The sequence below is a fragment of the Rhipicephalus sanguineus genome, chromosome 9 (assembly GCF_013339695.2).
Source record: "Rhipicephalus sanguineus isolate Rsan-2018 chromosome 9, BIME_Rsan_1.4, whole genome shotgun sequence".
Taxonomy (NCBI): domain Eukaryota; kingdom Metazoa; phylum Arthropoda; class Arachnida; order Ixodida; family Ixodidae; genus Rhipicephalus; species Rhipicephalus sanguineus.
Genome location: NC_051184.2, coordinates 29,774,384 through 29,800,453, shown reverse-complemented (window position 1 = coordinate 29,800,453; position 26,070 = coordinate 29,774,384). Strand labels below are relative to the sequence as shown.

At 48.3% G+C, this 26,070-nt stretch overlaps 1 protein-coding gene across 1 annotated transcript; it reads left to right on the top strand.

Moving 5' to 3' along the window:
* Window positions 1-2,935: 2,935 nt before the first annotated feature.
* LOC119405418 (uncharacterized) lies at window positions 2,936-21,749 on the top strand. Its single transcript, XM_049419395.1, has 10 exons — window positions 2,936-2,947; window positions 4,070-4,453; window positions 8,278-8,490; window positions 9,563-9,711; window positions 12,575-12,652; window positions 13,876-14,121; window positions 15,712-15,870; window positions 17,834-18,175; window positions 19,408-19,612; window positions 21,589-21,749. The coding sequence occupies exons 1-10, from the start codon at window positions 2,936-2,938 to the stop codon at window positions 21,712-21,714; spliced, it is 1,914 nt and encodes a 637-aa protein (XP_049275352.1). The 3' UTR covers window positions 21,715-21,749.
* Window positions 21,750-26,070: the final 4,321 nt, after the last annotated feature.

Below are 26,070 nucleotides of genomic sequence, written 5' to 3'. Positions count from 1 at the left end.
ATATTGTGTGCGATTTGTACGTTCGATTCCTGGTTGAACTAAGCAGCAAAACAAGCAAGAAATTACTCAAGAAACAAACAACACGAAATAAATAAAATGAGGAAAATAACGACTGCTAAACGAAATAAACGAGGAAAAAACAAATAACAAATAAAAGATATGACGCTTCGGCCAAGCACTCAAAGACAGTAAAACAATGCGACATCGTGTTCATTCAACCTCAGTTGAATTGTTAAGTTGTCTGCTGGACTTATTTTAATGCACGACCGCTTTCCTTCATGCATACTTTCTATTTGTCTCACTATTTCTGGCTCACATCCTCGAGTGGGATTGGCAACTCAGTGGTTTCTTCGCCGCGAAAAGTTTCTGAAACTTCTTAATGGCGCCCCGCCCAACTTGCTCCTGAGCCCCCCTTTTAACGGCAGAGCTGTTTGAGCCGGCCGTAAGAAACTTTGGCGTCCGCAGAAAACCCCAGGTGGGTATGCGCCACAGGAATTGGGCGAGCCCCACTATACCGAGTACAGCAGGTGCGAGCGTTAAACGCAAACTCTGCTCGGCGAAGTGGATCACGTGAAAGAGAGAGAGAGAGAAAGGAAGAGATAGAAGGAAAGAGAAAGAAATAAACAGACACAAAAAAAAAGAGAAATACAGAGCAACACAGAAAGAGAAAGAAAGAGAGAAATAAAGAGGAACAAGGAAAGAGAGAGAAAGAAAGAAATAGAAAGCAACAGGTACACAAAACATATATGAGAAACAGAGAGAAGGAGAAAGCAAGAGACGAAAAAAAAATAAAAAAAAAGTGAGGAGAAACAGGGAAGGCCAGCCTGTTCCGCCCTTCATTCAGGCTTGACACCAACTACTGCGAAGCTGCAATTATTCTTTTCTACACCTTCCTTTGAAATAAAGTGTTGTCGTTCTTCTTCTTCTGGAACCTCCTCGTTGTTAACTACTCCCGATAGATGGCGGAATCACCATCGTCATTACCGTCGACAGAATCAGAAGAAGAAGCAGAAGAAGAGTATTCCTGCGAAGGCGACGTCGTACTGCTCGCAAAAACGTATTTCCCATGCCACATGATCATTCGGGAGAAGGCGATCAGGTGGGCAGCGTTACTTCAGTAACTCGCATAGTTGTGTCTCTAGATGGGGGTGCACCCGGGTGTGATTTAGCCAATTTCCATACAATCGCGGCCCAAGTGATGGTGTGCGGTTCTCAGTAAAAGTGGAGCGACGCATCTCCGATGCCGCGAGTAGGTTTATGAGAAAGAAAGTGCATCCCGAACCGAGGGAATCGAACCCGGTGCCACCGTTTTTTAGGGACAAGTCGTTCTACCGAACCGACCAGGGGTGACCGAATTTTAGGATGACGAATGGTTTAATGGCATTTATTTCCACTTTAAATGGAGACTACAATAAAAGCGATTTCACTTCTATTAGTAAATTACTCAACCTATCACACAATCAGATAATCTGCAGTCAGTCGAGCAATCGCGTATACTTTTATTCTTACAGTTAGTTATTCAATCATTTATTCGGAAATCAACCAATCAATCACAAATCAGTCACACTATCATTCACCCATTCAATGAATCAATCAGTCATTTAATCAGTTACAAGTTCTACCAGTAAGCAAGTCAATATAAAAACACTGGTTCAGTCAGCCCGTAGACAAATCAACCAACTACTCGTACAATCAGTCAGACAATCAGGAAATCACTTATTTCACCAATTATATAGTTATGAAGCCAATATCGATCACTGGGTGAGTCAGTCGGATTCGTTCAAATAAACCAATAACTCGTCCAGTCAGCCAGTCAATGACTTAGTCTGTCATCCACACAGTCACTCTGTCAACGAATCAGCCGTTTAGTCGATACGTGAGTAAAAAAAAAGGCGCCAAAAAGACACGGAATGAGGTCACAGGGCGACGCGCTATTTGTATTCTACAGACCCTTTTCATAATCCGCAAGTGCGCTTCCCTGCGCTGCACATTCGCCCACTGTTTCAAGTGGAGACGAGGGCCTAGTTGCACGTGCTGGGACTTGACTATCAGTAGCGTAGGCAGCAATTCTTTGGGGGGTAGGGTGGGGGGTTCAACAATACTTTATGAATGTTCGTGCGTGTGTTCGTATGTGTGCGTGTATATATAGACTATTTTGGGATGGGTTTCGGTGCCGCCATACTGGGCTGTTAACCTTGCCTATCCTTTATCTTGAACAACTAAACGAACAGCGCTACGGTGGGCGTATGCACATGAAAACGGTTGGGTTGGTGCATTCGGCATTTCCTGATCTTATCAATTCACGTCACGAGATACAAAATAAGAAAACATTCGTTAACAGCCCAAGGTGGCGGCACCCATGTGTCTTACGTAAAATAGTCTATACAGATGCAAAATCGAAGTTTTAGGGTGACGGGTATCGAGCCTCCCCCCTCCCTTCCACTACCCCCAACCCTCGGCTACGCCAGTGTTGTCTATTATGCGTGTTCATATCAAGAGAGCTGAGTCCGCATTTTCTGCATCATAGCACAAGCAAACTGCACTGGAACGCGCTGTTTGCGGAAGTGACTAGCCGCCATTAGTTGGGCTAACTGCATCGCAGGAAAGCTAGCTTTACAGTTGTGAAAAGGGTATATTGTTGTCTGTTATGTGTCGTTGTGATTTCTATTCTTTATCGTTGTCCTTTTCGTGCCTTTTTGTGCCAAGAGTCAAAACCAACTCGCCCAGCTTTTCATCTCGTTCAATCGATAATTTAATCACTCACACAAGGGTTTCTAGGTGGGCTAGTTGATTCATGAACGTGAACCAACTAGCCCACCGAGCCCAACTTGCTCACACAGCGCTGTGTCCTGCATGTTCTTCGTCCCGTTGTCTAGGCTATTCTGCCACAATGTTTAATCAGTCGATTTTGTTAGGGCAATTAAGCAGCGTTAAGATGGTGAGCACAGTTAGTTGGTTGGTGTTGGTGATGAAATTTTCGTGCAGCGTTCGCGAATATGACGAAGTACGGGAGAAGCAGCGAGAACAGGCGCTGACTCTCAACTGAAGTTTATTTTGAAAGGCAAGAAGAAACGAAAAAAGAGGGAAGACCAGGTCATAATTACTAAAACAAAGCCGCAAAAAAGGCAGCAACAATGACAAAGAAACTTTAATAAGGTGTCATGCCATCATCTTTTTGTTAGTGAAGCATGTGCTAATCTTTCGGCTCCACGTGTTAGTGATTATGGCCCGACTTTCTTTTCTTCTTCTTCGGTTTCAAAAAGTCGCAGCGTCCCTTACGCATTTGCCTAAGATGACTCGAAGGCGAAAGTCGTCTTCTTTTTCTTCTGAATCGATTGTATTGACCCCCTCTCCCACCCACCCCGAAAGCTTTCTGAACTCAACGTGGTTTTGCACTCCCTCCGGGATCGGAGGCATGGGAAACTTCTTGAACCTCTCGTGGTTTGGCATGTGCCCTCCGGGACCGGTCCAGTTTTGAGCAATCGATGATGACGGCATCACGCGACATTGCGTGATGTGACGTCATAGTGACGTCATGCTGTCGTCACGACGCGTTCACAAATTTTGGTGTTCTGTGGCGTCGCGATGACTCATGATGTGAAAAGGCGCAACCGGCACAGGGCATAGAAGGACGCAGGACGATGCGCTACTAGCAATTGATCAACGTTATGACAACATATACTACTTGATGGTAGCGCAGGCTAAGGACAAATACAAAGGAAAGGCACATTCGACACAACACAGAGTCGACAGTGTCATTCTTTTGTCCTTGACCTTAGCCTATGTTACCATCAAGCAGTATGCAATGTGAACAAGCCCACTGTGCCAGCCTCATCGACAACATACTAGAAGCGTGATGACATCATAGGGTGACTTCGTCGCATGATACTGATTTTTTGCATCACTCGTGCTGACGCCGACGGTTACTTTTCGCGTTTGATGGGGCATACAAGGCTTTTGCCTTAAATTAAGCTTCACTTGAAAATCAGCGTCTGTTCTCGTCGTTCCTTCTATAATTTGCCCCAGTCGTGAGCGCTGTACGAAATCTTCATCGTGAACATTTAACCAGACAGAGATTGACACGCAGGAACAGCCACCCCGCGAAGAGCAGCAGCATCAGCAGCAGCAGCACGAAGACGTGGTCGTGCACAACGGTTACTCCCTCGTGTCCGTGGCGGCTACCTGGTGCGCCGGCGCGATCCTCGGAACCCTGGCCGGCGTGCTGGGCTTCCTCTTCGTCGCAACCGTGGCTACAGGATCCCTGTTCCCGTCCAAGCAGCGCCAGGGGCCGCCACCGCCCGAGAGGGACGACGGCAGCGTGTGCTACTCGCCCGACTGCCTCGCCACGGCCGCGTACCTGCACGAGAAGCTCAACCCGCTGGTCGAGCCGTGCCGCAACTTCCCGGACTACGTGTGCGGACGCTTCCGCGGTCCCAGCAGCGTCATGGAGCAGGTACGCGCGCACTGTACGCATCTCGCGCGATGTTAAATAATAATAAAAAAGAAATTGGGGCGGCTACGCACTAGTCGTACGAAGAATGTAGAAACAGCCGAGCTCGTGGCCTTGCTCTCCTCCTTTTCCTCATCCTTACCTTCACTTCCCTTTCCCACCCCCTTGCTATACTGTGGTATACATGGCTGCCCTATGCTTTCTTTCTCTCCCTTTCTCTCTCTTTCTATCTCTCTTCCCTTCTCTTTCTCTCTGTTTCTCTTTCTGTCTTTCATTCTATCTTTCTCTTTCTGTATTGCTTTTTCTGTGCTCGTTTCTCGCCCATCCGTGTTATTGCATCCCACGCCGGACAAGTCGCTGCGCCTATTTGAGGACGAAGAGGAGGAGGGGTTGAGGATAGGAAAAGGTTGCAGAAGTAGCGTCTTTTCCTACACTCAATCTCTCCTATCCTCAACCGACGCACCTTCGAGGGCCGCGTTGCTTTGCGCTCGCGGACGCCGTTTCTTTTCTTTTTTTTTACGTATGACTCAGAAATCTGACCTATAACAGCTTCGCTTAAAATTCTGCAGCATGTTACATTCTCTGTAACACTTTAAGGCGAAAGCCTGCTTCAGGCATGACATTGCATTAAGTTACACCGTCGGGGACAACACAACTTGAAAGACATAGCGAGTCGTACTGTGAGAGACACGCATTGTCTACCTGGACGTTCTGATTGAACCCTCCCCCCCCCCCCTTCCCCCAACCCTCTAAAGCTTTCTGCGCCTCACTTGTTGCATTTCTCCCGGGATCGGCCCACCTTCGGCCAAGCGACGATGTCACATAACGACGCTAACGTATGACGTCATGAGAACGTCACAAATCTTGAAAATTAGTGACGTCACATGACGTCATCAGCGACGTAGGGCACGTGGGTTTCTGTACCACTTCATTCGCCCGCCGTGTTTTGCACAAGGCGCCGCGCAACGAGACACTTGGGGCTTTCGCCTTCATTAAATAGGAATATTACGGCAGTAGCCGCCTACCGACGATTTTCGCGGTCGATGCACATATTGAATTGTCATTCGTAAAGCACTTCGGTGCACCCTATTTTGACTGAAGGACGACTCGACGACACTCGGTCAAGGTTGTGCAAAACGCGCGTGCTTGCGTGAGACAAATTCTGTTTTGTTATGTCTTATCTCAGTGGCCGATAAAACACTGGGCTTTTGTTAACGGGGATTAACTGAGTTTAATAAGCGTTGGGTTACAAGAATAGGGGTGGCTACATGGAGGTAGGAATGTCGAGTGGAAAGTTCAGAGGCGGGGGAGCAGCCCGCGATCCGGAGGGCCAGACGCAACTTGATACCGCTCGGAGTTCATAGAGGAGGAGGAGGAGGAAATAAGCAGAGAGGGAGGAAGCGGAGAATCCCGAATGAGCGAGCGGCTTGCGTAAGACACTGCACGCGATGGTTGCACCATCTCTGGATTCTTCTTGTAACAATTCTTAAGCCTTAACCATCTGAACGCGTTACAACGCGTGGCGTGCCCTCTCCCTATGGACACCCTCTCCCTATGGAAATAGAGGGCGCGCAACTTCATGTAGCCGCGCGCCTTCTCCCTCCATAGGGAGAGGGCGCTGCGCTGAGTCTACGCACCACGCGCTGACGCGTTGTAACGCGTGCGTGTGGTTAGGGCTTTAAAGGCGTTCTATTTCGTCAGCCCAGGCACACGCCTGTGGCGTAGTGAAAGCATCAAAGGCCCGGAGCTCAATTCTATTATTAATAATAATGATAATTTCTGGGGTTTTACGTGCCAGAACCACGCCACGACATGAATATCAGGCGCACGCCGTAGTGGAGGGATCCGGAAATTTCGACCACCTGCGGTTCTTTCTAAATCTAAGTACACGGGCCTCAAGCATTTCGCCTCGATCATATAAAATGCGACTTTCGCGGCCGGTATCGAACCCGCGACCCGCGGGTTTACAGCCGAGCACCGCGACCATTTTACTACCGCGGCGGCAGCTCAAACCTTATAGGGACGCTTTCAATAACATTCAGTATGCGTGTTCGTGTGCGCATCCTCACTTTATAACTTCTAACTTAAGTTTTCGAGTTTACTTATACATGGCTCAATCTTCATGCATGGTTATTTATTCGCACATGCTGAGTTCCGGAAGCATGTATATAGTACATTTCCAAGCACAGGCGTGCGCAGGGTTCCTCTTCAGGGAGGGCCAAGGTTCGTCGCAGCGCCCCTCCTCCCAATTATGTCAATGTATGGAGCTGTTCTTTCAGAAGCCACGGATGTGGCTTCTGAAAGAACATGAACCGACTAGCCCAACAACGTGTGCTTATGGAGCTGACATTGCGCCCCCCCCCCCCCCCCCCGAGTCGCAGTGCCCCTCCCCCCATGTGCGCACCCCTATGGTTCCAAAACTATTTGCGTCGGTAGCTGAGAGAGAGGGAGCTGTCGAATGTACGCCGCGATCCGCGGATATATTCGACACAGAGGGGGGGGGGGGAGGGGGAGGGGCATATATGGACATATATCCAAGCCATATATGGGGGGGGGGGGGGCGTGCTTTTTCTGCCGCTCCCAAGCATCGCAACGATGCTTCCTCCCGAGAAAGCGAGCGGAGGCAGAGAAGTGAGACCGCTGTCACCGCCTGCCGACGGTAAACGAAGACAGCGGGGATAATGATTGCGGCGGCTGCAGTGAGATGACGCTGACTGCAGAGCGGTCGCTTTAAAAAATTGGCGGTCTTCTCGTCACTAGTACGCGGGGAAAACAAGATGGAAAATGAATGTCTGTTGCGTCGCCATTAGTATATTATAGTACGCTTTCGAAGAAACGAAGCACCGAAATCCCGGATCACATTCCGTTGCTGCGATATATAACCACGTATACATAGCTTAGCACGCCGTTACATGCGCTTGTACCAGCGTGCTAAGTTTGGCTCTTGCGCGCAAGGTGTTACTTTATCGCATAGCTTTGAATGGAAATGGCGAACCTATTAGCCACTTTGCTCTCTTCTAATTCCCGGGGTTTTTACGCGCCCAAACGAGGATACGATTATGAGGCAGGCCGTGGTGGAAGGCTCCAGAAATTTCGACCACCTGGGGGTTCTTTAACGTGCATTGACGTCGCACAGTACACGGGCCTCAGGCGTTTCTCCTCCATGGAAATGCTTCCGCCGCAGTCGGGATCGAACCCGCGTGCTTCGGGTTCGATCCCGAAGCACGCAGGATCGCTTTGAGAGCACATTCAGGGACATCAGTATAAAGGTTGTCGCTAACGCTGGCTGTAGGCAGTGTTTATTTGTAATCCTCAGCATGTCACCGACTCTGCTTCACCTCTTCCTCTAGGGGAAGTCATTTGTGACGATCAACGATGACGATAAGCTATGACGAGTGCTACCATATATGTTTCTTTATCATTGTGAGCAAAATGTAACTTTTGTATATTCTTCTGTTTTTGAACCTACACATATACACTTTTGTCGTGTAATTATTAACAAGAAGGCCCTCTAAGTTTTCAACTGTGAGACCTCTTTCTGCATTATTTATTCTGTTATGAGAAAACAATAAGCTTGAACTTGAGCAGCGCAAAAACAACAGGCACGCGAAAGGAACACGAGACGAGTGCAGTTGATCATCACAGTGGATTACCAACTCGCCTAGCGCTTCGTTCTTATAAGGGGAAATCCTTTGTCCTGCAATACACTTTGGAATGGTGGTTGTTGGTGGTGGTTGTGGTGATGATTATAATGCTGACTGATCTTCATCATGCGACATGATGACGATAATGCTGACTGACGTACTCAAGTTGCGCGCTGCATGCAGGAGTTGTGGCGTAGTCGCGTCGAGGTGCTCGCAATGGTTCTCCACGCCTCTCACCTGCCCGGCGCGCGCGGCAAGGCCGCGCAGCTGCTGAGACACTGCCTGCTCGTGTACTCGGTGGCGACATTCAGCCACAAGGCCTTGCAGGACTTCATGAAGCGCTTCGATCTCAAGCTCATCCGCGAGCCTCAGTCGACTGCCACAACGCCCGATAAGGTGATCACGATCATCATAATCATGATACTAATCATCATCAGCCCGACTACGCCCACTACAGGGCGAAGGCCTCTCCCATGTGCCGCCAATCAACCCGGTCCTGTGCTTGCTGCTGCCACGTTATACCTACAAACTTCTTAATCTCATCTACCCACCTAATTTTCTGTCTCCCCCTCACGCGTTTGCCTCCTCTTGGAATCCAGTCAGTTACCCTTAATGACCACCGGTTATCCTGCCGACGTGCTACGTGCCCGGCCCATATCCATTTCTTCTTCTTGATTTCAACTATGATATCCTTAACCCCCGTTTGTTCCCTGACCCACTCTGCTCTTTTCCTGTCTCTTAAGGTTACACCTATCATTTTCCTTTCCATGGCTCGTTGTGTTACCCTCGATTTAATTTGAACCCTCTTCATAAGTCTCCACATTTGTGCTCCGTAGGTAAATACCGGTATGACGCAGCCGTTATATGCCTTTCTCTTGAGGCATAGTGGCAAACTACCGTTGATGATTTGTTTGCCTGCCAAGTGCGCTCCACCCAATTCTTATTCTTCTAGTTAATTCAGTTTCATGGTCCGGCTCCGCGGTCACCACCTGTCCTAATTAGACGTATTCCTTTACCACTTCCAGTGCCTCGCGGCCTTTTGCAAATCGCTGTTCTCCTCCGGGAACGTTGAACATTACTTTAGTTTTCTGCATATTAATTTCCAGACCTACCGTTCTGCTTCCGTTGTCTAATTCAATAGTGATGATTTGCAATTCGTCCCCCGAGTTACTCATCAAGCCAATGCCGTCGCCGAATCGCGGGTTACTAAGGTACTCTCCATTAACTCGTATCACGAACTGTTCCAAGTCTCATCTGCCGATCTAACTCTGTTTCCCCCTGGTGCGCTTGTCTTCTCCTCGCATCCAGTCTCTTACTGTTATTGGCCGGAGGTTATCTTGCCTTCGCGCTATATGCCCTGCCCATTTCTTCTTCTTGATTTTGACGTATGGTGTAACTCTCGCTGTGTACACGACGGCGATCTAATTCAGCACAAGGTGTTCACGCAGTCACGTGGCGCTCGTTTCAGGTGTTGGCTGTGCACGTGGAGCTTTCCTACAAGTACGGTGTGAGCGGCCTGCTGCGAATTCAACCCAACGTCGCGCGCTCACTGTCGGTGGAGCTGGACCACGAGGCTCTGATGGCTTCGGCGGAGAGAGTCGAGAACGTGACGATCTCGTGAGTATATAGTAACTTATTGTGATTTCGTGAGCAATATGAGCTGGTACACCAAATTCATGTTTATAAAACAATTGCCTGTAATGTACTGATACGAATGTGACGTATGGAATCGCCAGAGATACCTTTCCGCGTGAGCATTTAGTGTCATGAACACTTTTGCTGTCGCTAACTGAGTTTAGCTGCTATGACCTTTAAAAGGTAATCTCAGTGTTCCGTCCCATGTTGCTCACGACTGTGCTATGACGCTCAGTATGAGCGCGTGGCCGAGCGCTCTGCAAGGTTGTACAGTGGCGCCGATCATGGCATATTTTCAAGTTATCGGGCGAGAGTTTGGCGGCTCGTGCGAGCGCGCATCGCCCCCACTTGCTTACTTTCACCTTCGAAGTTGTCATTTTCGAAGCTGACATCACCGCAGGGCAAGACGAGGGCGAGGGTGAAGGCAAAAGGAGGCGATGCGCGCTCCCAGGGACAGCCCAAACTCTCTCCCGATAATTCAAAATATTCCATAATCGGCGTCACTGCACAACCTTGCAGAGAGCTCGGCCACGAGCTCGCGTGATGTAGCTCATACTGAGCGCGATAGTACATACGGTTGGCGATGTATGACAACACACCGCCGCTGTGGTGTATTAACTCGGAAGGAAATGCTTACGCGGCTTTCTTCGTATATGCGCACGCATTGCTGTAATCACCAATCGAAGCGTTCCGGCAGAGCCCCGGACCCCCTCCGAGACGCTCGCTGACCATAAATGGGTCACAAGCCATCCATCGAGCTTGGTGAAAAAACACATGCGCGGAAAAGTAGACACTGTTATGAACAGCTCAGCCAAATCGTGCAGTGCTGTGCGGCAAGGAGGGCTTACAAGCGGAGCGTAAAGTTGACATTTTCTCAGCCGCCCTGTTTTCATACAGACGCCTGTGCTCATTCTCTTCGGAGGTGTCGGCGCCTGCTGTTTGACGTCGAACAACAGATGGCACGCTATTGGTGAATAGCCGACATAAATCAAGAGCGGCGTTTGGATCAGTTTGCGCGTCTTGCCACGAGGTGCCGCCGCGTGCCCGAGCCGCGCTTCGTAGTCTGCTAACGTTACACAGTGCGCCACACTCGCGCACAGGAATCATTACGGGAGAGAGCGATCGCGTTTCATCGCGCGCGCTCAAGGTCATGACGCGCGGACCTAACTTCCTTCCCCCGAGTCATTCATCCCTGTGTAGCTTCCAGCGCGCTCGTCGGGACGAGAGAAGAGAGAAGCTCACGACAAATTCCCGTAACTCCGCTCGTTCTTGACGGATTAGAGAAATTTTTTGCGACAGTCGATTCGTAAGGCACTAAGCTCCGATACCGAGGTCATTAGACGATTATTCGCAAAAGTGGTTCAGGGCCCCTTTAAGGCCTGCCAACAGCTTCAGAAAGAAGCGGCCTCGACGTGGTCCCGAGGGGCAGGGAGGCTGGGAGCTCGTGCGTTGTGTTTTGACTGTTCGCTCCGGGGTGGGGGTGGGGGGGGGGGGTGGCACAAAGAGGTGGGGACAGGAGAGCCCCCCCCCCCCCCCCCCCACCCGCTGGCGCCGCCCCTGATAAGCACAAGTGACCGTCCTGGCCAGAGTGTCGGAACGCAGTGTTTTTCTTTTCGGTTTTAGTTTCTTTCCACCGCAAAAAGTACCGCTCCGTTTCTGTTCCGGAACGAAAAAAAAATGTTCCGTAATGGTTCGTAACGGTTTTATTTGTATGCAAAAAGTTAAAAGTTGTGATAAGAACCTGGGATTTGTTTAGTTACTTGCGCACCTCTTGAGAACGTGGGACAGGGGTAAAAGACGCTTTTCACATGGTTCTCAGGAGGAGCGAAAGTAACTGTACCATGAATTCCTACCAACTAGTGCAAGACAGTACCCTTCTAAGTTGTAGTATTTATTCTTAAAAAAGCATTGCTGGCCACCCTTCCCACTTAGCTTACATGTGTGATCAATGTTCAGTATGCACTCTGTAGCTGATTGATTGATTGAATTTTCTCAAAAATGAATTACGAATTTTCTGAGCAGGCTCACTGCTTATTGTCCAGGAATTGAGCGTAATCTCGGAAGCAGCCCGTCATCGAGAGTACTCTCTGATATGCGAGACCGCTGTTCCCATAAAACAAACTTCAGCGCCGAGAATGCCTTCTTCACGCTGGCTTGTGTGATAGGCACACGAAAGCCCGCTTGCGTTAATATTAACAGCTGTGGTTACCACTCTTATCGTTTTTAGCATCGTTTTTCGCAAAATTTCAACACATCTTCACTTGGAATTTCTACCTGAGATACGCGCTAATACTGTACTTAGAGATATGCATTAATGCTCAGGTTACATGACCTCGGTTGTTGCGGATCGCCAAGTTTTGCCGTGAACCGAAAAACGTTAAAAAGTATTTCGGTTTCAATCCGGAACGAAATAATAGACAACGTTTCGGTTACGTTTTCCGGTCCGGTCAAAAATATCGTTTTTTTTCCCGTTTTGGTTTTCGTTCCGTTTCGTCAGACTGGTACTTTGCCAATAGTCGCTTGTGCTAATCTTTTTTTTTTTTTTTTTTGCGGCTACAAAACTTGGAGCGAGAAACAGCTAAATGCGAAGCCATCGTACACGACCAGAAATGGGAATTTATTCAATGCCGGCCGCTTGGAATGCCAACCTGTCCCAGGCCGCATACAGTGCATTGGAACTGTCCGGTATTTCGCGCGTGTTCTGTTACCGCATTTACTCAGCCACAGGTAGTTCAGTTCTTCAGATAGACTGTCGCACTTTCTCAGGTACCTTTTGCTCCTGGCCAGCATCGCCGAAGTAAAGTACGATGTTACCCTGCTGCTTCAATGGAACACCCTGCATCAGAGCATGGAGCAAGCAGTGGCCCATGCCTGGATCGTCTCGGCTCAATCCGTTCGTGCCGCATCACAAGCCTTCAAGCAGGTGGGCACTGTTGCCATTAACAAGCGTCGTCCCTATTGCAGGCATAGGCGCGCGCGCGGTTCACTGATGTAGGGGGGGGGGGCAAATTTGCATTGACTCCCCCTCCCCCTCCGTTTGAGTCCAAAAGACAACATACTTCCCAATGAATGAAAAAAAAAAAAAGAAAATGAAGCGATGGCCTGCTTCTCGCAATGGCCTGCCTTTGGTCCTTGGCTTTCCGGAAGTAACGATGGGAAGTAAACAGTTCTTTGAATGCACCATCAGGGGTCCACGACCGACATTATCGTCAAAAATCTGCGTGACCATACCCCTGATAGGACAGGTCCGACTGAATAAAAGTACGGGTCAGACTACCCCCCCCCCCTTCCCCTCTTCCCGCTATAGTATCAACTGTGCAGGAGGAGGAATAAACGTTTTATTCAAACAGCAAACTGAGGTTCCCGTGGGTGATGCCCCCCTATTCTAGGTTCCCACTGGCTCGAGCCGCTCGCTTGGCCTGGTCCAAGGTTGACCGCCGGCTTCCGAGGTCCTGCCGGGTGACCTCTTATGACCTTTCGAATTTGCTGCATGGGATGAGAGGCTGGTTGGCCTCTGCTGGTCTTTGTCTGCAATGCCAAGTGATGTGAAAAATAGTTGTTGGTTTGTTGGTTTTCACCTTCCCTTCTCCCTCCTGGCTGAAGTTAATATCTTTTTTTTTTTTTCAATTTTGGAATATATATTTTGAAAGTATGGTGCACACAGGCGGTAATTACTCACTAATAGCCTGGAGTACTCATCAGTATTGTATTTGACTGATTTGATTGTGATGCTGGTGGATGTATTTGGCTGGAGGCCGTCATTCAATTCTATTCGGATATCCTTTTTCTTGGTTTCTTGTTGGTGTTTTGTTTTCAAGTTATGTAGCTTATTATGAGATGTATGTACTCACTTGAAATCTTCCCCTATGTAATGCCTAATAGGGCATCTGTGGTATTGAAATAAATGAATAAATTGTAGGTATTTTGTGGTATAGAAGGTGGAGTGGGAGTGGAGATACGTCAGATTATTTACATGTACGTTTATACGTTAGCATGTGTGCGTGTTTGCACACAGGCTAACACGCACACATACGCATACGCATACAAACTGAAAACATTTGGGGGCAGGTTGTTTGAACCCATGAACCCCCACACTGCGCTACATATACGGTCGTTCGAGCATGCGCTTGTTGCTTACGCCTATAGGTGTGTCACGCAGGTGAAAGACCTGCAGTTTGCCGGAGTTAGCCCTAACGCGTTCGCCGACGCCATCGAGGCGAGCACGCCGTATCGGCGAGAGGCGAGCGTGTACGAGGGTCGTCGCGTCGTGCCGCTGCTGGAGAGCGTCTGGCAGGCGTTCACCGACATCGACGACTTGCTTGTCTGGACCGGCTGGTACGTTTTGGACGCGCTGGCTCCTTTCGTCGACACTCTGGCCGCCAAGCTGAAAAGGTACGTGCCGCATAATGGTGTATATCATCGTAACCATCATCACTCTGTCTACGCCCACTGCAGGGCAAAGGCCTCTCCCATGTTTCGCCAATCAACCCGGTCCTGTGCTTGCTGCTGTCACGTTCTGCCCGCAAACTTCTTAATCTCATCTGCCCACTCTACTTTCGGCCTCCCCTCCCGCGCTTGGCTTCTCTACAAATCCGGTCCGTTACTCTTAATGACCGGCCGGTTTTTATACGTACAGGAGTCATTCTACCGCGAAAGAACACGTTCATAGCAAGCAAAGGACACCACGAGCGCTACTCTTGCCAGGACACCAACAGCGGTTAGCTTGCCTTCGCGCTACATGCGCTGTCCATGTCCATTCCTTCTTTTTGATTTCAACTAAGATGTCCTTAACACCTGTTTGTTCCCTGACCCGCTCGTAAGGGTGTGTATTACGGGGCCAAATGTCACATTTTTCAATTTTGACATTTTACGTGACTGCATATTTTCCCCCCTAATTCATTGTTGGGCTCCTCGATCACGCGCGAGTACTTGCCATCTTCGAGGCCACAGTTAACATGAGGGCGAAGAGGTTTACCGTCACGTGCACGTACCGCAGTAGTGTGTTCTAAAACAATAGTTGGCCTCCGAGATCGCCACTGTACGGGTGGACGTCCGGAGGCCACAGCTAGCGTGATGGCAGCACGAGCGGCGCCGTGCTCAGCCAGTTTTGCTGTGTCTCAAGCCTTGCGTGTCCGAGTGCAAGCTCTGTTTATTTTTATCGCTTTTGCTGCAGTTTCAGTTGTTGTGGGGAAGAATTGATAGCAGGGCTTGTTGGTAATGGTTCGTGAACATCTTGAACACAGATAAATACGCCAAGGACATCAGAAGAATAAAAGGACACACCACAGCGCTTTTTCGGCGCTGTGGTGTGTCCTCTCATTCTTCTGATGTCCTTGTATTAACGCGATAGCGTTAGAGAGCTCGTGTCGCAGAAATTCCGCCGCCGGTGTCGGGACCGTTGGTTTGTGAGCGAAAAATCATCCGTGAGCGAAAAATCGAGAAAGGAAATGGACAACTATGTCCATCTAGCGGAAAACATATCAAGCCAATGCCGCCTTTCCAGAGAAGGCGTTGATCAAGCAAACAGCAAACGCTAGATAGTGTGCTGCAATCTGTGAGGCATTGTGAGACTCTTCATCGCCTCCGAGATGGCAAGCGCGCGGCGTGTATCTTGGAGGCCATGCGACTCTTGCTTTAGATCAAAAACCTGTATGTACCATTCTCGCGCGCGCGCGTGTGTGTGTCTGTGTGCGTGTGTGTGTAACAATACACATTAATAAGTATGCACTTAGTGGTTGAAGTGCGCACCAGGGGCCGGATTTCGCCATTGCGTTCAAGTCTTGAAGGCGAAGCTTAAGGGTCCCCCAATTTTTTTACACTGTGCTCGAAATGTTGTGGGGGAGAGTCATAACTGTATTCAAATATGTCATTGCGAGAGCACGAAGCTGGGAGTGGAATATTTCCGTTTGTTGCATGGCTTGGCCCGGATATGCTGGCCAGTCATTGCATGAATCCTTCTGTATTTCTTTTTTTTTTTTACAGCGATGACAAGTTATCCTTCGGCACGTCATGCGTGACTATGGTATCACACGTCATGGCTCCCGCAGTGGCCGCACTCATTCGCCTGTCGCAAGTCACGGACAAGGCACGTGACCAGATTGCCACAATGACCGACGTCATCGCCACTTGCCTCAAGGGAAGGTGCGTATCCCGTAACCCTGTATCCTATCTGACGTCACTGCAGGAGCTACTGCGTGAACACATAAATAAGTGCATATCGTTCTTTTTTTTTCTATTTGACAGCATCCATTTGACTAGAAACCGAGAAGCGTTGTGGCCTCGGTCTTTTGTTGCTACGCACTGAAGGAGTGGTTGATAAACCTATCGTAGCGCAGAATATAATAAACGCATATAGAAACATTCGCGTTGCTTTAACTGACTTAACGTCGTAAACACCAAGGGACGGCACAGCTGAGGGGAAGCCTCAGCGATGGAGCTCAAAGTAATGAAAAGCTAGGACGTCATCACTAACGCCACACCACCTGCGCTCGGCGCGGCTGCACATTGCCTTCTCCCAATCGCGACTCCGCCCTGCCACCTGCGCTTCTTCTCATCTCCACTCACCCCTCCTCCTTACGCTTGACCACCTGCACGTCTACAACCACCTACTCGCCTTCCTCCTACGCTCGCCACCGCTAAACTATGCTATACCCTGCTTCTGCGTTCCCTGCTCACTATCGCGTTCCCCCTCACTCTCACTTCCTTTTCCCACCCCTTGCTATACTATACTATACATGGCTATGCTACATTTTGCCCTCTCCCCTTCTCTGTTCGTGTGGTTCAGTATTCGTCCTCAAAGTGATGCACAATAACGTAACAATGAATAGATACCAACTGGCCCAAGCAAGTACCCTTATAAGTTATACTTCCTCCTCATCCTAACATATTCCTTCTCACCCTCACTTCCCTTTCCCACCTCGTTGCTATACTATACTATACTATACTATACTATACTATACTATACTATACTATACTATACTATACTATACTATACTATACTATACTATACTATACTATACATGGCTATGCTATGCTAGGAGCTGCTTGACACATACCCGCTAGGCTAGTTATAGACATCTGCTTCATTTTTAGTGGACCGGAGGTGAGTAGTGGAGCTTGCCCAATTTATCTGTCACATACCCGCTATGCCATGCTGCGAACTTCGCCTTGGCAAGTTCAAGCTCGGCTATAACAGCTCCGCCGTACAAACGCAGTACCGAACACGACGGCGTGCTACGCATGCAACTGCTTCATTTGGACCACAGAAGGCCATGAGAAACGCTGGCTACGAAGTGTGCATGCGCTGAGGTTCATTAAATTAAAGAATACGATTGGAAAAATTGCATCTCTCATTTAGGAAGCGAGACGCGATTTCTTTAATCTTTTACTTTGCCGTGACGAACTTTTAGCGTGTGCGCATTTTGTAGCGAACATTTCTTCTGGGTCTTCCGTGGGCTAAAAAAAACAAAAACAGTTGAAGCTCTTCTACCTGCAGCTGCTCTCAGCCGTCACCGTCTTCTCATTATTAGAATCCTGCAACGTATCTTGTGTGGGTGTGAACGACCCTGCGCCCTTGCCCTGGATGGGGCCCCGTGTAGGCGTGCGCAGGATTCTCCAATAGGGGTCGCAGGTATCATCGTGTGCAGTACACTGTAACCGCCTCGGAAAAGATGCTAAAATGAATCGGTGACGTGCTTTCAGTGACGGCCCCCGGCTTTTCGGGGGTAACTGTGGGAAGTCAGCAGTTCGTATGGAATGCAACATCACGAATTCTTGGTCGCCATTATCGTCAAAAACCTGCATTGCCGTAACCCTGCAACAATGACGAGGCACAATGCGTGAAAGTATGAGGCAGACTTGGCGCCTCCATGAAATGATTAGTCCTCATATGGTGACGTCATCGTGTGATGATGATTTTCTTGCATCACTCTTGTGGACGCCGCCGACGCGGGTCGCCGACGACGGTCAATTCTCGCAATTTATGAGGCATCTAAGGCCTTCACCTTAATGCCGCGCTCCTTGTTTGTAATTTCAGAGGTTGTTTAGGGGCCCTTTAACTTTCCTATACCTAACCTTTCTTCCATCTCTCGGTCGCTTCCTCAAGAACAACTTGGATATCGCCATTCGCCACGCCTCCGCGTCTTCTCGTGGGCTTCCCGCCGTACGCGGACAGCGTCGAGCGGCTGGACGCCTTCTACGCCAATTTCCCGAAGTCGAGCCAGAACTTCTTCGCCGACTGGATCGCGGCGGCCGACGAGCGTGCCAGGCGCCTGAGTCCCGAGCAGGAGCACGTGGACGTGTTCCGAATGGACGTCGACGTGGCCGCGGACGGCACGGTCGTGGTGCCCGCGTCGCTGTTCGCGCTCCCTTTCTTCGCGACCGGAGGACCGCCGGCGCTCAACGTGGGTGGTCTGGGACACTTGATAGCCAGGCGGCTCGCTGAGAGGTAATGGCGCTCATAATCGAATTACAGCGAGGCTGTCTGAGTCGACCCAGTGCCGTAGTCATCGTTGTAGTAGTTGTAGGCGTAACGCAGGTCACGTGACCAGAGGGCGGAATAAATAAATAAATAAATAAATAAATAAATAAATAAATAAATAAATAAATAAAACGACACGATGGTGATACTAAATTATGATCGAAGTTATGATGGTGATCAGGGGCGTAGCCAGAAATTTTTTTCGGGGGGGGGGGTGTTCAACCATACTATATGTATGTTCGTGCGTGCGTTTGTATGTGTGCGTGCCTATATACGCAAGCAAAACTGAAAAATTTCGGGGGGGGGGTTTGAACCCCCCCACCCCCCCCCCCCCCCCTTGGCTACGCCCCTGATGGTGATGCTGCTCAATGATCCTGATGCTCGAATTGAGACTAAGCTGTCTTGGTGAACACTCACATAGATTCGCGCGCTTACAGTTTCGCCGTCCGACGGTGATTTTCACGGCTTGGAACTGACTGAACTTTTTTCGTGAATTATACCTGTCTTATTGGAGAAGATAACGGTAATCTATCGCGCGGACCGTTTTTGCGAGACACAACCTTTCCAAGGCGAAGGTGGTAGCGCACTCTAAGACACAAGAACAAAAGGACGAGATGGGATCATGCGCTCACTTTTAACCAAACTATTCAATGGGCCAAGGTGTTGCATGTAGTACAATCGAAGGCTCGCGCAGTGGCTGACTGGTGTGATATCAAATTAAAATGCCTTAGGACGTGGGAAAAAAAAATGAACGCACGTGAGCAGTTACGCACTGTCACCTGCAAAGCCACGCAGTTGCGTGTTCAAAATTTTAATTTCTTTAGAAGATAAGTCAATAGAAGGTGTGCTGACACAGTGATGTCCCTGGCCTGGTGATCTCAGTTGCTTCTATTGGTACATTGTACTGGTCGTTTTCGAGCGCTCTGGCGACGCCCGTTACGTTCGGCAGGTTGAAATCGAGCGCTCTAAATACGTTCGGTTGGTTGTTTCAAAGCACGGTCCGTGAATCTAGCGATCGAGGTCGTGTGGTCGGCCCTGTGTACGGGCTTGGTCAAATGCTTTAAGCTTTTGGCATTGTACGCCTATTTAAAAAAAATGGCATGATTGATTGATTGATTGATTGATTGATTGATTGATTGATTGATTGATTGATTGATTGATTGATTGATTGATTGATTGATCTTCTTTTGACAATCCAGGTACCTCGTGCCTCAGTCCATCCTGCCCTCCGCGTGTCTACCTGGGTCTGGGGGCGACTTGGAAGGCGGTGTACTGGAGAGCCTGCTCGCCTACTCCTGTATAGGCGGCGCTTTGGCAGCGCTCAATGGCACCCACGAGCAGCGTCTACCTCAGTACGCCGGACTCACGCCGGAGACAATCATGTACACGGTCGGGTGCCTCAAGGTGTGTGTGGCCTGGCAAACCTTCTCTTTAAACATTGAAAGGGACACGGAAGTGGTGAAATACCAAATCAGTTTAGACCGATGATTTATTTTCTGAGAACTTTATTATCGTCAAGTTCGCCATCTTAGAATCGTCATTATTTATTTATTTTATTTATTTGTAAATACTGCAGGTCAACATGGCTCAAGCAGGTAGGGGGGTGGGGGGCAGCACACATAAAAAAAGAGACAAGGATAGCTTAATACACGGAACGGTACAATCGAGAACTTTTCGATTAGCGTGCGTATCGGCTCACATGAAAGAAAAGTGTATCTTATTTGCAAATAATAAGAAGAGTGTCTACTAAGTGCACCAGAATATAAGTTCAAAGTAGCCAGAAAGTAGCCATGGAAGCAACCTAAAATTTTCGTCGCCAGACGGCATCGTAATGTATCCTGGTGCAATGTAGCCACCAACCGCAACACTGTCAGTACAGGTGCCAAAGCTTGTTATTATACAAGACAGTCGGCTCACAAAGGAAGTTGGCCACTACTGTCTAATCTTGGTTTAATGATGTCTAATATCGGCTACTGTTGGGTATAGACTGGTAAGTCTGATGTAGTACATACAAACGGACAGAAGCAAGCGTTTTTTGCTGCTGCCCCTTTTCTTGTGCACAGGCATGTATGCGAGAAATAAATAAGATATTGGTTATAATTACGTCGGCGAGTTCTGGCTGAGTGACGGCTAATCTCCTCTTTTGTTGGTCCCTAATGATTGACGTTGGTAATGCCACGCTAAATTATGATTCATGTCGGCTTCTGTCCCATATATGATAGATAATGTCGGCGAGTGCTACATAAATAATAGCTCATATTCGCTAGTGTTGGCTTTTAAAGCCACTTTTACCCACTGCCGGATATTGTTCGCTAAATGATCTCCGGCTAACGGTGAGTATGTTGTTTCAGTTATAGAATTCCACGTAACGCTTACGCGCTCCTTGAAAATTACCTCGTAAAGGGGATTTTCTTTTTCTTTTTCTTTTTCTTTTTCGTTCTCAAAGGCATATACTGTGCTCTCACACTCATTCAATCATTTAGACCACTAGATGTCGTACACTTAGCGTTTTAACTTCCCGCCTTTGGGCAATGGGTGCCGGCTGCTGCTGGATAAATTACGGCTGACGTCCGCTAGTGCTGGATCTTAAAGGGTTAGTGACACGAACATTTTCAGTTGTTTTTTTTGCGTCAAAGGGAAGACCAAATCCTCAAGAGCCTAGACGAAGTACTGGTAAGCGTGAGTGCACCCTAGAAAATTAATTATACAACGAGTTCTTAAAAGCTAGTTTCGGTTCCTGCTGCACCCTGACGTCACGACACAGTATGAATTTCTCGTCATGCGCTCGCACAAGATGTCACGACGCTTCCACGGCCGCTCCACTGCGTGGCTCCGTTGGTGACGCACAAGCGGCCATTTTGTATTTATTAATTTATTTATTTATTTATTTATTTATTTATTTATTTATTTATTTATTTATTTATTTATCTATTTATTTAGCAAATGTCTCACAGGCCCCAGAAGAGGCATAGAGTGAGGGGGGCATACAGTTCAGTACATAATACATATGCATACGCTCATTCAAAAAAGAAAATTTCCACAAAATGTTGTGCATGGTACCTGGCGTCATCACAAATGTTCATACTGACGCGTGAAGTCACGAGTATTGACACTGTAGCCTGACGTCACGCTAGTGTCGACGTCAGTAGGTGCGCCATGCGAATATTGACTTTAATATCAAAATAAAATATCAGCATTTACTGAGCTTCACACTTGCTCAGAGCTGTCTCTGTACACGGGACATTAGTATCACGGGGTAAACATAACTTCAACTTCGAAAATCGGTGCCAGTAGCGCTTTAATGGCTACCGTGTTGGCTAACGCAAAGTGAAGTTTGATGTAGTGTTTTCTGGCTGACGCCGGTACACGAAACTCCGCAGGACTGCGTCCCGCAACTTGGAGGACAGGGCCGCTGCATGGCATCGTCGCAGCGTCTGAGGGGCTTCGAGGACGCCTTTTCGTGCGATTCGAAAGGGCAAAAGGGCGCCACCTGCACGTTCGGATAACTGATTCATCCACACGACTATGTTGTGTTACCGAAACAAAAGGAAATGCTATTCCGAGAAATCGTTAGCTTTCTCTCTCTCTCTCGGTCTGTTTTTGAAGGGCCCTTAAGCCACTCCTAGTTCAAAGATTTTATTTATTTATTTATTTTATTGATACTGTAAGCCTTAACAGGCTCTTACAGGAGCGAAAAAAAGGATACAGACTGACATCTTCACATTAGACCACAGAACAAAAAATAATAAACAAAATAAAAAAGGAAAAAATAAATAAAATAAGAACAGTACAGACTACTCTAAACAATTACAGATTGCAGCTATACATCTGGTCGAAGAACCAAGAAATAAAAGAGAATGAGAACACCACAGGCTAACAGGGAAGAGTACATATTAGACACAGGTCTGAGAATTGAAACATCGAGTGGCATACGAATCAAAAACGTACATTCCATAAAAAGACGAGAGAGAAGTTTCTTTCTCGCCTTCACTACCCTTCCTACAGGCACTGTCTCCTCCTTGCCGCTTATCTCTTCACAAAACGCGTGGACAAAGTCAGCACTCAGCGTTGGGCGCATCAGGATTTCGCGCTTTTCGGCTACACGCCGTTATCCCCGCTTGCGCAGTCGAAAACGCAGAAGGCGAAGTGAAATCAGTTCACCGCGTACGTAGTTACGCGACACAAGGCAGAACGGGTGTGCCATGGCACCACGAAGCACGGTACAGACAAAATTCACAATTGATATACCTCGTATATGGACCAATCGAGAGCTAATTTCCTCATGACGTCACGTGAACAAACTGTTGGCGTCACTAATTGTGCCGAAAAGACGGGAAACGTCACGAGAAAATAACGCGCTCGCTCTTTGTACTTGCAAGGGTAGCGCTAGTGGACACGGATTAAAGGAAGACACACGGACACACAGACGGAAGCGCTCTGGCAACTGTTTTTTTATTGAAAATCTGCCCTGTATATATACATCGCTTTTATGGCCACGTGACAATTTCAGCGCACTGACGAATTCAGGAACATCATTTCTTTTGCTGACAACACTATCGATGGTGTGCCGACACATTTCCCCTTATATGATTATGGTCTTTGCTTCGATGATTTCTCGAGTGCACTTATCTTTGTGGCAGCTGATTATGATACTTTTTGAATAAACAGGTGAACAACCACAGTCCTTGCAATGTGTGGACAGGTGCCCATCTCTGTATCGAGCAACGTTTTGTTTGTGCTCCCGTAACCGACCATTGATACGGTTACGGGTGCACAAACAAAAGGTTGCTACCCTGAGGAAGGGGGCGCATCGGATTCGCTGTTTCGACGGCTTTCACTGAGTGGCGCTGGCTGGACTTTTTCCATCTTCAAAAGTGCAGAAACGACACTACCGATTCTGTATGCAACGAAATTAGGAAATGCTTTGTTGGCTATACGTAGGAAGTCTAATTGCGCACTTCCTTCTCCGTCATCCTTTTCTTTTAACAGCAAAGCTGTTTAGCAAATCGTTCCTTGTGAGTCGATCCAGAAAAGTATCATCACCATAAACGGGTATGTGCCACATAAACTGGGTAAATCCTACTATTCGCAGCGAATGCTGCACAGTGACGCGCTGGCGGACCAACTCAGGGCTGTCCAGAGGGCCCGTGTGGCGGCAGAAGGGCTTGGCCTCTCTGTCCCGACATGGGAGCGGCCCGCATCAGTCCTGGACTGAATCCTCAGGACATCAATAAAGTTATCCATACCATACCCCTGGTCCACTTAAAATGAAGGATGCAACAGTTGGCCCAACAAATGGCTGTGAAGCGACGGCGGCGAGCCGAAGACCCCGAGTACGTACAACGAAAGAATACTAGGGAACTGGAAAAGCGACGGTGGTTGCGAGAAGACCCCGAAGCGACGGAAGGCCTACGCAAACGACGTCGTGCCCGCATATCTATGAGAGGTGTGAACGCTTAGATTCAGCGCGAGTTTGTCTCTGGTGTTTTGACAACCGTATCGTGTCTGTGACCGTCAGTGGTTTAAGTCAAACCTCTCTGCACTGAAAATCAACGTAGAAACAACCTAGCATCACCTAGCTAAAGCCTAGCAACGACCTAGAAGCAAACTATAAACTTCCTGCATCGCCTAGCTAAGGCCTAGAAACAACCTAGAAGCAACAGGATTGGTCTTCAGAATGGTCCAGTTTCGCTTTTTAAAGCCTTGAGCGGCTTAGTGCAAGCTTCGTTTTTTTTTCTTTTTCAAAATAAAACCGCTTGCTTAAATAGACCTGCTTGCTGCGTTCCTTCGCAATACGGAATACTTCGTCGCATTTCAAATAATGTGAACGTAACAAAATGTCGAGTTGGGCTTCCCTCTGTGTGCGTCTTCCCTCTCTTTGTTGTCTACGTTTTTCTTGTGCTCCGTTTTTCTTCAGAAAATGGATGTAGACATTGCTGCATGGTGCACGTTTGCAAGCTCACTTGAACTGATTAGCGTTACTAGGCTGATTAGTGTTACGTTGAAGTAATTTGCGCTGCGGAAGAGCTCAGCAATGGTTCCAGGTGCTTGCTCTTTCAGTGCTGCAATCATAAATTTAGCAATACCTGGGGTCGTTTTCTATTAAAGTTTTAGAGAACTAACTTCTCATAACACCATTTTACAAGTATCGCTATCCCAGGGGGTTCATACGAAAACATACGTACGTACACGCTAAAAAAGCGTGCGAAAAGGGTGTCTTTTTGCTCCCAGACAATAATCGTCGTCTGGCCTGGATTGGATTTCCTTTCTTGAAAACTCGGTGCTCGCCACTTTTCCATCAAGAATGCTCCGTCACGCTGATAGCGCGCATGCCGTACGTGACCTGGAAGTGTCGGGTGCGTGGCGATAATGCGACGAAAGGCGCGCAAAATAGACGACGATTACTGTAGCGGGACAAAAAGACACTCGCTCATTTTTCCTTTTTTTTTTTAAAGAGTGCCTAAGAAAGTCCTGTTGGATGCGCATGAAAACCCGAAACCGCCTGCTGACGGAATACTTGGCGTAGTAACACGTGTGCAGAAGTTCCGTCCACGTATCGCTTTGGCTGTGCTGGCACAGAAAGTCGTCGTCGCCCGTTATATACTATAGTAGAGTGGTGGACTGTTGATGTGGATGCCTATTCGGACGAAAGGTCCGCTATGCTCCGGCACCTCCTCCGAGCGCTCGTCTCCCTGCAAGTTGCGTCCGCGGCCCTCCCCGCCGAAGGTCAGTTCAACCTCAAATGGCCGTTACGAATTAACGGTGCGCTGTATTGTTTGCGGTTTCGATTTCCTTCGAGACGCGGGTCCGTCTCGGCGCTTGGGGACATCCCTCATCGCCGCGGCTGCTGTTTTTGGAAGCAACACCGCACGCGAGAAAGCAAAAGAAAGAATTGAGAACTCTTCTGTACGTTTGAGCCATCGTCGCGCTCTGATTGTCCCTGATTGTTCCAGCGCGCGCACACGTACATAAATGAATGCGCGTCGCTTTGTTAAGGAGCCGTAATAATGCTGCGCCCGTGAATCTCGCGAGCGCTTTCGCACAGCGCCGCTAGTGACCTGCGCGCGGTTGACACGTGCCGCCGATGACGGCTCGATTGTATCATCGCGGTCACATTCTGTACAAATGGCTTTACAGCTAAATGACTTTTATGACTACTTACTGCTGCGCCGGGACTACCAGCTCGCAACACAGCACTCATGTTTCCCGACGTATTGCCAGATGGCGTCCATATCTCACACAGCGCATCTTCTATCGTCTTTACACGACATTTGCAGCGAAGCACGCAGATACGCGGCCAATTTAGAGTTTTAGCCGGTGGCCACAGAATGCTCTTACATCTAAGTACACAGGCCTCAAGCATTTTCGCTTCCATCGAAGATGGGGCCGCCGCGGCTGGGATTCGATAGAGGAGAAAATGCTTGTGGCCCGTGTACTTACATTTAAGGTATAGGTCACCACCTTTAAAAACGCATTTTTCTTTTAAATGATCTTTTTTTTTTTTGGATTCGACATTTTTAAGCTCCTTGTCTATTCAAAAATATTTAGCAAAAAGTATCATGTAGTTATCTTGAGCCGTTGGAAAGTTATGACCATTTTTCCAACCCCTCTTAGACGCATTCGAAACCGAAGCTGAAGGTTTCTGATTCCACAACACCTGCCATGTCGTCATAAATCTTTTTCTTTATACATATTACGTAATGCTAAGTTCTCTAAGTACATTCTGAAGCTTGTGGGGCATGATGTTACGATTTATTTGAAAATTTCCACTACACGGCTTCGGCACTCCAGAGTTTAAGTGGCGCGCGTTTTCGCTCGGCGTCGGTGCTCTTTCGTACCCACTTCGAGTTCTTGAACTTAGT

Coding starts and splice junctions, on each gene's coding strand:
- LOC119405418 (XM_049419395.1), top strand. Junction 12,653..13,875: donor CATCACAAGCCTTCAAGCAG/GTGGGCACTGTT, acceptor TTACGCCTATAG/GTGTGTCACGCAGGTGAAAG. Junction 15,871..17,833: donor GCCACTTGCCTCAAGGGAAG/GTGCGTATCCCG, acceptor CGCTTCCTCAAG/AACAACTTGGATATCGCCAT.